General features: G+C 41.4%; 1 protein-coding gene across 3 annotated transcripts in view; it reads left to right on the top strand.

Annotated features, from left to right (window-relative positions):
• Positions 1–11,903, top strand: part of PIP5K1B (phosphatidylinositol-4-phosphate 5-kinase type 1 beta) — a 453,566-nt gene that overhangs the window by 272,002 nt on the left and 169,661 nt on the right. For all 3 annotated transcript variants that reach the window (XM_024126862.1, XM_028493901.2, XM_055087149.1), the window contains one exon: positions 700–830. In XM_024126862.1, coding sequence (XP_023982630.1) covers positions 700–830 — 131 coding nt within the window. The remainder of the gene's footprint in view (positions 1–699; positions 831–11,903) is intronic.

Genomic DNA, 11,903 nt, shown 5'->3' with positions numbered 1-11,903 from the left:
ACCAAACGTAAAATAGATAGCTAGTGGGAAGCAGCAGCATAGCACAGGGAGATCAGCTCGGTGCTTTGTGAACACCTAGAGGGGTGGGATAGGGAGGGTGGGAGGGAGGGAGATGCAAGAGGGAAGAGATATGGGGATATATGTATATGTATAACTGATTCACTTTGTTATAAAGCAGAAACTAACACCCCATTGTAAAGCAATTATATTCCAATAAAGATGTTTTAAAAAAATTTTTATATATTCCAAAGGCTCAAATTATTTTCTGCTCTCTCATTTCTTATGAGGACAAATACTCTTCCTGATCCATATGTATGTTACAGAACTTCTGATTTTTTAAAAAATGCAATCGTATCAATTATCCTTTGGTAGAAATTATAATTCTGTATATTGCAAGTGTTCTACCAAGTTTCTAAGTTCTTAATAGAAGAAAGATGGAGATTTTGGACTGTAATTTGACCTTAGGAACATTTATAGGAAAGATTACCACCAAAATAATTTCATGGCAAGAAGTGTCCTTGATGTTTGGAAAGTACTCTCCATTAAAAGAAGCAGCCTGTCATCTTTCCAAACCTAGCTTCCTCTTTGCTTAGGAACAAGAAAGGAAATCTAACCTCACTCTCCTGTTTTTACTGCTTGTGACATTGAACAAGGCCCCAACTGCTGAGGCTAACGCTGAAATCCTTGTCGTCCCTGCAGACTGCATCATCTGCCATCAAAGGTGCTATTCAGCTGGGAATAGGATACACAGTGGGTAATCTCACCTCCAAGCCAGATCGAGATGTTCTCATGCAAGACTTTTATGTGGTGGAAAGTGTGTTCCTACCCAGGTAAGAACGTTGTAACTTGTGGTGATTTCCATGCTAAGGAACCTTCGTTGTGACATCCCCATACTGAAGACTTTTCTACCAGTACAAGACTTTATTATCCATGCATGTGTACATCATGTACTGATGTTCATGTTAGACCTTTGGCTTGCCCAGAAACAATCCAAATGATTATTACTTTCGGTTGCATCAGGTGTCTTGCATTTGTATATGGTGATGGTAAATAGGGTTCATCCTTTGGGCCAGTTGTAATTAATTAGTTGTGATAATGCCTAGAAGACCCTATGGAGAAAGACTCTGCGATTCAGTGGGAAAGAGTACAGTAATCACAGAGTAATGTCTGCATAGGTTTAGAAGAAGAGGGCACCCAAGACACAGCAGCTGGTACCAAGTTTTTGCTAGCCCTAATTAAAAAGATGAGTTGGAGGATTGGCATTTGGGCCTCCTGAGTACACTCATGTATCTCCTCTTTTAACTTAACTTTCCTCCAGAAAACTTATGAGGATCCCCCTATTTTGATGCCATATTTGCAAAAACACCCAAGTTACCCATACATATCACCTCTAACTTTATTATACTGGGAGGGGGGAAATCAAACTAATAAGTCTGAGGTGGATGGTGGGGATGGTTGCACAACAATAAGAATGGACATAATGCCACATAACTATGCATTTTAAAATGGTTAAGATGGTGAGCTTTATATTATACATGCTTTACCAAAATAAATAAATAATTTAAAAGTCTAATACTAGCTTAACATAGGAAGAGAACTACTCGTTATTAAATTGGAAATGTCGCTACTACAGACAGGACTTTTCAAAAAAATAAAAATAAAGATATTTGATTTGGGGCCTTGGGGGCAATTATATTTTCTTTGGGGCTATGAGGATTGACTTGTCATTTATTTTAAAATAACTGTTTCTCTCCAAAATAAGCCAGTTTTATTATCAATTATTATTTGGCTTGAGTGAGAATGGTTGGACTGACACTTTTCCTCTCAGTGTTCTCATTGCCTTATTTTTTAAAAAAACCTTCAGGGAAATGGTACTTACATTTATTTTTATGTCCGGGTGTCAGCTGCCTAGAAATAAAACCTTTAGGTGAGGGTGTCCATGTAGTCACAGCAGAGCCCATAGATAAAAGAAAGTCGGCTATGAACCCAGACAGCTTCATTTTGCTTTAAATGCTCTGGCTGAAGGACAAAGTTGGTCTATGCAAGTTTTAAAGTTTGCTTCTCTAGGTTTCCCTAGCAGCCACAAGAACTAGTTTCCATGCAGAAAATGAACAACCCCAAGGCCTGAGATATAATCCTGTCTGCTCATGACACTGCTCTTCTTTCTATAGCTGGAAAATGTCCGTTGTATTTGTTTTTAACAATCTATCATTCCCAAAAAGTATGTATTAACCGTTTTTTCTCTTTAAAGTCAGGAGGTTATGAGTTTATCTTAATCTTCTGGTATGTTCTGTTAGGCTCAAATTCCTGTAAATTAGGCTCAAATTCCTGTAAATGTGTTTCCAGAATATTCTTTTTTTTTTTTTTTTTTTTTTTTTTTTTGCATTATGCGGGCCTCTCACTGCCGTGGCCTCTCCCGTTGCAGAGCACAGGCTCCGGACGCGCAGGCTCAGCGGCCATGGCTCACGGGCCCAGCCGCTCCGCGGCATGTGGGATCTTCCAGGACCGGGGCAAAAACCCGTGTCCCCTGCATCGGCAGGCGGACTCTCAACCACTGCGCCACCAGGGAAGCCCCCAGAATATTCTAATTCTCATGGTCTTCTAGGGCCTCTACCCAAATATTCCAACCTTATTTTTTTCTTCCACTGCAAAGAAAAAGAGGAGCGGAGGCCTTTTGTAAGAGGCTGGCTGGCAGTGAGTTCAGGATGCTGGAGCAGTTACAGCTCAAGATGGGTGTACAAAGAAGGGCAGGGTGTTCCATCCTGGCTGATCTTTTCTGCTCATAGTGTCCAATCAACAGAGCCAACCATTGATGGGAACCGTGGGAAGACATGGCCCAAGCCTACAGTCCCCAGGCCGGCAGCATCACCATCATCTGGAACTTGTTAGAAATGCAGATTCTTGGGCTCCCCCCAGATCAACAAAATCAGAAACTCTGGGTCTGGGACCCAGGAATCTGTTTTAACAATTGCTCCAGGTGATTCTAAGCACATAAAAGTTTGAGAACCCCCGAGCTAGCCCACTGCTTCCCATTTTAGAGTGACAGTTGTTCTAGTTGATACCAAGTTTTGTTCTTGGAGCTCATAAAACCCTAAATGATTTTTAAATTAATATCTTAAATATCAAAATTACATCTGTTTAGCAACTGAATGATACACGACACTGTATGAGATACGTACAACACGGAGCACATAACTGAGGTCTTCATAGGCACTTTTAGGCCCTTTGAGTGCCTTGATTCCTTTTGTTCCCTGACAGTTTATCATAAGCATACTGTATCGCTATGATTAAGGCAAGAATGAGATTTTTTTTCACCTTTTTATTCAGGAGTAAGAAACCAAAGTTGGACCTGGCTGGATTCTGTATCTTTGACCTTAACTCTATATTCCAGGATAGCAGCAGCAGCTGCTGAATGGCACACATGTCACTGGTGAGGGGAGCACCCAGCTAACTGACCCTATTTAGAGGAGTCCATTGTCACATTTAAAATATATCATTTAAAGCATATATAGCTTTTAAATGTCAATATGACATTAAACGTTTGATTCAGGCAAAAATTTCTTTCAGCAGATACTGTATTGTTTGTTTAAAGAACATCTGTGCTCCAGATGCATTTATATGAAACAGAAGAAACTTACATGGGGTCTTGTCTCAGTTTCCTCATCTGGGCTTAGTTTCTTCGTTGGTTTAGCAAAGGGATTGGACCCAGTATTTCTCGATGGAGGTGCTGTTGGCTTTTTTTGGATGAGATAATTCTTTGTGCAAGACTGCACATTTGTCAACCCCAGGCCATGCCAGTAACTGTAGCAATCAAAATGCCCCCCAAAGTGATGGATAAATTCAGTATCTTGATCATGGTGGTGGTTTCACTGGTATATGCATATGTGAAGATTAATAAACTTTATACTCTATTGTATGTCATTTATAACTCAGTAAAGGGGCCAAATAATGCTCATTCCCTACCTGCCCATATGCCTGTGGATGAGTAGAGAAAGGTGGGCAGGACTGGCCCTTGTTGAAGCAGCTGAAACGTTCTGAAGTCTCTGGTGGCTCTAAAATTCAATGCATTGATCTGGGTCACAGAACTAATTGATTAGGGTACCTTGAGATGTTTTCATTTACCACTGCTAGGAAGCTGCTGGTTCTGTTTCTCTTAGCAACAAAGTGCATTGTGTTCTTTTTTATTTCTTTATTTTAAAGTGGCTCAAAGTTATTTTCAGATATTATGTATTTGCACTACAGATTATTTCATTTTGTAGATGGAGAAAGCTCTGGACCTGTTTAAGATTTGAAGGATGATATAATACCCTTTTCAACTATCTGGTTCCATGATTTTCCAAGATCACAAAGTAGATGAGTAAGAGAACCATGATCAGATCTTAATCTTTTGACCCCAAATTCTGTGCCATGATCAGAAACTCAGGGTTGCAGATAAATGGTCCCATGTAAATGGAATTAAGAAGAAAAAGGATGTTTTATAATGTTTCTACCATGTAAACCTGAACCTGAACTGGCAACAGGAGGTAAAGTTTATGTGCCAGCTATGGACCAAGCATAGTTTTATTCATAATATTTATATAATATACATTATTCAATTATTGTTATTACTTTCATCTTTACCATAAAAAAGCCATTTTATATATGAAGTAACTAAGGCCCTGGGATGTTAAGTGGCTTAACCCAAAGTGATAAAATGGTAAAGCCAGGATTTGAACTCCGGGGTATTTCTGCTTTTTTTTTTTTTTTTTTTTTTTTTGCGGTACGCGGGCTTCTCACTGTTGTGGCCTCTCCCGCTGCGGAGCGGAGCACAGGCTCCGGACGCGCAGGCTCAGCGGCCATGGCTCATGGGCCCAGCCGCTCCGTGGCATGTGGGATCTTCCCGGACCGGGGCACGAACCCGTGTCCCCTGCATCGGCAGGCGGACTCTCAACCACTGCGCCACCAGGGAAGCCCTGCATTTTTTAATCAAAAAAAAAATCTAGAATTATGAAACTAAATCTACCTGTCTGGCCCCTTGACAACCAGCTTGAATCCATCCCAGTGCTCCCCTGCAGGAGACACCATTACTGCCTTCTCTGGAAAGCTGGCAATAAAAGTTTATATATCTTTCCATATTCAAGAATAATTATCTAACCAAAGAAATTGTAAAACTCTCCTGAATTTTCATCTCCTCACTTATGAAATGGAGTTTAGCTTGATGTGAGGACCATTGCAAAGCACAGACTGCCCTTAGATTGATGGATGCTCTTTGGGATTTATTTGAATCTCCAGGGAATACCCTCAAAGAGAGGAGAGAATTCCACAGAACTACTGTAAGGGTGAAACATTATTCTAAATGACAAGCAAACATATATGTCAAAGGTGCATATAAGTGTTGCCAGATATCAGTGCTAGACGTTATGGTTTTAACAGACTAGCCAACCACCTGCATTTCAAGTTTCACTGACATAAACTCATCCAAGAATCTATCTGTACCAGGGATCAGCACACTACAGCTCAAGAGAAAAAGCTGGCCCCCTGCCTCTTTTCTTAAATAAAGTTTACTTGTAACACAGCCTCATCCAGTGGTAACACAGCCTCGCCCATTCACTTACATATTGTCTCTGGCTCCTTTTGCACTACAACGGCACAGTTGAGTAGTTGCAACAAGACTCTAAAAAGATTGCCAACCCCTGATCTATACAGACATTCCATACCAGGTTTTATATAGATGTGGATAGAATACAAAGCTGCCAGAATATTTTTCTCTGGATTCAATGAGAGGTGTGACTGTCACTGGACAAGCCAATAACACAAGGTCCCTTCAAGTCAAAACTTTTTAAATATTTGTTCAACATTTATGTAGCAGGGATGGGGAAGAATGATTTTCTGTCAATAAAAATTATATACCTCTGCCTTTAACTCAGAAATGAAAGATTTATTGCATGCACTGAATATTACATAACATTTTAACTTATTTGAAATTGTCTTGAAAACCTAATTTCCCCGTGTGGTAATAACTACTTGAGAAGTTTAACATTTAGATGATGAACAACGATATCACATGTTCCCAGTAAATGACACCCCAGAATACATTCTTTGGTTTTGGAATTTAAGCTGTCTTCAGCTACTGACTTTTAAAGACTGGCTGTCAGCTGATTCGCCTCAAAAGGTGGTGCAGCCTCGTGTTTCACAAGGCGGCTCAGGGGTACCCATCACAGACGTGCTCAGCAGAGGAGGTTGGCACCAGCAGGGGGGTATGTCTATATTTTCTTATGTTTGTTTTGTTTTTCCATTCAAGAGCACTGTCTAATCTGGCAAGAGAGAGGACCAATTTCTGTTTCACAGGTTAAATAGTCATATGTGAAAACAGCGATCTCTACCTTGCCTGAGTTGGCAGAGGCAATTAATAATGCTTAAAGCTGCTTCTTCATACCCTGACTTACAAAGGTCTACTTTGAAGACTGGCTGCCACCACTAGTTTGTTACTGGACTGTAGTGTCACTTGTCCAATTGTACTGCACTTAAGTTGTCTTTGTCTCAGTGTCATCACCTGTACATTAGGACAAAGGACCCTTCACTTATCCTGCCTCATGGGAGGTGTGGTCATGTTTGCTGTGATGGTTAAATTTATGTGTCAACTTGACTGGCTAAGAGATGCCCAGATAGCTGATAAGTCATTATTTCTGGGTGTGTCTGTGAGGATGTTTCTAGAAGAAATTAGCATTTGAATCAATAGACTGAGTAAAGAAAATCACCTCACCAATTTGGCCACCCATCATCCAATTCGTTGAGGGCCTGAATAGAACAAAGAGGTGGGAAAAGGGCTAGTTCACTCCCTGCTTGAGCTGGGACATCCATCTTATCTTGCCCTGGGACGTCAGCATTCCTGGTTCTTGGGCCTTCAGACTTGGACCAGGCCTTATACCATTGGCTTTCCTGGTTCTCAGACATTCGGGTTTGGACTGGAATTACACCACCAGCTCTCCTGGGCCCCCAGCTTGCATATGGCAGATCGTGGGACTTTTCAGCCTCCATAATCGCATGAGCCAATCCCTCATGATAAATCTGTCACCTAGGAGTTGCTGACCCACTTGTTTTGCCAGGAGGCCGCAAACCCACTAACTGTCGGTTACAGTTTGAAATCAAGGAAGCTCACCATATATAAAATGCTGCCTCTAAAACCTCAAAGCTCTGGGCCTCAGCTCCAAAACTGGACCCCTTAAGGGTTCTGGAGATGCTTAATCAGTTTCACCCCATTGCTTAGCACCAAATGTCTCCACCCAGTGCTGCCAAAAATAGCGCTTGGCTCTCAGACTCTAAAATCACATACACGAAGCTGGGTGTTCACGGTACGTACAGATGAGAACTCCAGCATGGCTAATCAAACTCAGCCTACCTGAGGCCCTCCTGGGGAAGTAATTGGGGTATTTGGGCAGGTTGTACCTGAAGCCTCTAACTGGATCCTGAAAAGGAAGACTAACCGAGGAACATTAAATTGAAGTTAAGGCAAAGCTGACTGCTTGTGACTTTTCCACTGCCCTGATGTGGATCTAATCTCCCCTCTTGTTTGTTCCTGACTAGCTTCGGTCAGTACTTTCCCTCCCTGGACGTTGATTTCCTTATCTGCTAAATGGGAAATTCCAGATGGTGGCTAATGCTTCCTCAAGCTTCAGCGTTGTATGATCCTAAACATTTATTGCCATTAAGAAATAACGTACTTTTGGACTTAAGACGAACACTAACTTTAAATTAAATTTAGTTAAATTAAAAATTGAACACTCTTCTGAAGAGTGAATATCAAAATGCCAGAGCTGATCCATAATCAAACTATGCTTCTTGGTGAAATAAGGGAGAAAAGGACCAGATAGAGAAAAGTGCAGTTGTTGAAGTTTCTTCCTCCTCTGGTGGAGTTAACAAACCCTTTCTTTAATAATTTGATAGGACAGTACTGTGTGTTGGCTTACTTGTTTACATTCTTACTCGGCCAAAGAAAGTTGGAAATCCCATGTCGGCCTCCAGATTTTTATTGTTGAAATTTTACCAGCTCTTGGGATCCAAACATGTCAAACCCCTGGTGAAAACCTCACAGCTGAAATTTCCAAAAGCTCAATTTTATGCCAAGACAGGAAAGTGGAGATTTTTTCCCCAATTGCTACATAAATGGATTGAAGAAACATAAGTCTTAAATTGTGAAGAAGTCTGCTCTTCAGCAGAGTCCGTTTTTGCTGAGGCAGTCTAGGTGCTGGACAGTCTCCTGATGGCTACCACCCAGGCTCCGGCAAAGAAAGCCTGCAGGAGTCTTTGGTGGACCTCTTCCACTGGCCAGCAGACTAATGCTGATTGCGGTTGTGTTACTGCCTTGGCTTAGCCTTTCGTGCACGTGCAGAGGAGCCTCTGTGCTGGGCATCAGTGGACCAGCACCCACACTGGTACCCAGTCGGTCTGCCAGTGCCCAACCTCAGAAAATCAGGTTAGTGTCTGCTGGCTGATTCTCACTGCACCCGCCGTTTGGTGTTGCTCTTGTGCCCTATACCTCCTGACAAACTGCAGCTGGAGCCAACAGCCCATTAATTTGCATTTCCTTCAGTAGAACTTCATTCATGCCGAGTTGGTATTTGTTACTCACTGGAGCAGCTTAATAAGCAGAAACAAACCCTTCTGCTGCGTGGTACCCAGTGTGCAGAGCTTTTTTGGGGGGTTATAGCTTTTACCCCTAACTTAAAAAAATTTTTTTCATGTTGTAAATGGTAATATGTGGAAGGGTTAATCCTCATGATGCTTTTAGAAGAAATACTGTGAAAAGTGTCCCTTTCATTCCTGTGCCTTTATTACCTGTCTAACTCTAGTGATCATTGTTACTTGGGGTCTGTATATCCTTCAAGGATTTTTTGTGCAGATACATGCCAAAGATGTATTTTTTGCTTTTGTATGCAAATGGTGGCATGCCATACACAGTATTCTGCATCAAGCTTCTTTCACTAAATCTGTCTCAGATCTCACCACGTCAGCACATAAGCCTCCTCGTTCTTTTTTAATAGCTTCATGGTATTCCAGTGTGTGGCTGAACCATAATTAAGTTGACTGGTTCCCTTCTGAGAGACATCTAAGTTGCTTCCAATCCTTTGTCCTTACAAGCAGTGCTATAATGAATAACCAGGTACAAACATGTCATTTTGTACAAACAGTAGTTTATCTGTACTGTAAATTATAGCCATGCATTTGCTGAATCAAGAGTTATGTACGTTTGTCATTTTGACAGGAGTTGGGAAAATGTCCTCCAAAGGAAAAGTATCAATTTACTTTCCCACTAATAGTGTCTCAGGGTACCAGTCTCCCTTGGGTTATATCAAAGTTTTAAATTTTTACCCATCTGAGAGAGAAAATGATATCTCGGTGATGGTTAATTTGCATTTATTCTATTATAAATGAGGTTGAACATCTTTGCATATGCGTAAGTCATTTATACTTCCATTTCTGTGAAGTGCCTGATTACACCCTTGGCTATTTTTTTTTACATATATAACTTTTCGGTCTTTTTCTTTGATGTATTTTGGAGCTCTTTGTATTGGGAGATTAGCTCTTTGTGGTATGAGTTGCAAATATTTTCTCATTTTGTCACTTTCATTTTCATTTTCCCTTTTCTTTTTTTTTTTTTTTTTTTTTAAGCCAGTTAGTCACTTCATTCTCCACGTGAAGTGTCCAACCCTGGGCTGTCTCCCGCCACCACACAGCCTTAATCATCCAGACGCACTGAGGGCTCCCCACTTGCCAGGTGCATGGCCTTTCACGTTTCCATCCACTTTGCCATGTTATTTCTAGAGGCTCAGTACCAGGCCTCAGAGAGCACAGCTTGTAAATGGCAGAGATGGAACTGGAACCCAGGTCTCCCTGGGCTACAGGGAGTTAGGAGCATCGTAACTCCCATACAGGGTATCCAGTGTGATTTAACAGAATGCAAAGTCTTAATGTTTGTCAAAGGAAAGCAGAATTCATCAGCTGAAATCTACTAAGAGAAAAAAAGTGGCGATGTCTTATGATCCACTATTAGGGAATGCTCCTCTCCATTCAGGCAAATGGAGAGGTTCAAGATTGTATAAGCTCAGCAGTTAATTATTAATATATTGTTAATTATGCTGTGAAGAAATTGCCACTTTTTATAATGCCTGTGTTAAGTATTATCCCTGCCCCCTTTTCATCATCTCCATTTATACAAATACAATTTATTGATGACCCCATACAGGCAAGCCTGCCTCACCGTTGACCCATACCATTCTCTGTATCTTAATGTGGCCCAAAGCTAGCTAGATTCAGTGTTTTTTTTTTTTCTCATTTTTAGTGATGCGGTGGCTTTTAATACGAGCTGTGTCAGGGTGGATACCTAAAGAAACGAATGTTCCCTTTCTCTAACCAGAGATGTTCTCGCTGTGTCTGTGTTTCTGTGTGTGTGTGTGTGTGTGTGTGTGTGTGCATGCACATGCGTGCATGTGTCTGCCTGTCTCATCGCCAAGGAAACCTAACACTATCCTTTTTACACCATTGCTGAATAAACCACAGTAGTCAGGGAGATGTGAATCCAAGGAAAACTATTGTAATTAATACTTGCTTCAGGGAAAGGTGAACAACTCAAGAAGCTCAGAGTAACCAAAAATGAAAATGATAATAAAAAATACTGTATCCTCTCTAATAAAATCTTGGGCCCCCCCCAACTGCATGAAAATAAATCATTTAAAGAATAATTCCATGTAAGTGGAACGGGTGTTTTATTTTACTCTTGAATGTTGAAGGTGATCTGCTGTAATAGAATGAATTGCTTTGCATGAGATTGAAAGGAGAAAACAGAGTGGAACAAATTAAAAAATTGGCAACACTCTTTTTTTTTTTTTTTTTTTTTTTTTTTTTTGTGGTACGCGGGCCTCTCACCGCTGTGGCCTCTCCCGCTGCGGAGCACAGGCTCCGGACGCGCAGGCCCAGCGGCCATGGCTCACGGGCCCAGCCGCTCCGCGGCACGTGGGATCCTCCCAGACCGGGGCACGAGCCCCTGTCCCCTGCATCGGCAGGCGGACTCCCAACCACTGCGCCACCAGGGAAGCCCGTTGGCAACACTCTTAACCTACTGAAAATTGCCTGCTTCGGAACCCAAGGCATTGTGATTCTTTTTACTTGCTTGCAACAGTGAAGAAGGATGTCAGAGGTCATTTTGAACCTCTGCTTTTACCTCTTATGTCTACATAGCGCATGTTTTCAAGTTATATTCATATACGTTCCAAAATCATTCCTTTTGGCAATCCCATAAGAGCTGTAACTGAGTGCATGTCTCCTCATAAATCCCAAAATATGGAATGAGGAAATGTTTGAATATCATACCTGGGTGTCATACAAGCATTATGAATATTCAGCTGTACTTACGTAGGGCCACAATAGCCATTTAAGTGAGCAGGTGATATGGGGGCTCTTCCATACATGAGCTCTTCTCCCAGGCAGCCTCTGTTACTGTGTCACTCCCCTCCTGTGTGTGCCTTGCTGCTGCCTGAGTGCCGTCCTGGCCTTTCCAGATAAGATTTATTATAAGAGGATGGCGCCTAACAACACGAGCCAACTACTTCCTCTGGAACTCACCAAAAGGAACAGTCATCTGTAACCATGCAGAGGAAAACCTGGCCGCACTGGATACATTGAATAGATCAAGGATGATCTTTGCCTATGGTGATTTTGACTTTATATGTTGACTTTTGAACCTAAGCTTCACCTAAGAATCAACTTTACTGAATTAGCATTATCTTGAAAACTTATTTTTTTTCACTCAAAAAATACTTATCGTCTACCATGTGTTAGGTGCCGATACAAAATTCTGACTGACCTCAATAAACTTAAATTGTAGTAGATTCAAAGTGCTTGTTGTGTGCTAAAAGCCTTTTTATTTA

This window comes from Physeter macrocephalus, chromosome 9 (assembly GCF_002837175.3).
Source record: "Physeter macrocephalus isolate SW-GA chromosome 9, ASM283717v5, whole genome shotgun sequence".
In the NCBI taxonomy this organism is placed as follows: Eukaryota; Metazoa; Chordata; class Mammalia; order Artiodactyla; family Physeteridae; genus Physeter; species Physeter macrocephalus.
The sequence above is the reverse complement of the archived record's forward strand: the minus strand, read 5'-3'. Positions and strand labels throughout refer to the sequence as shown.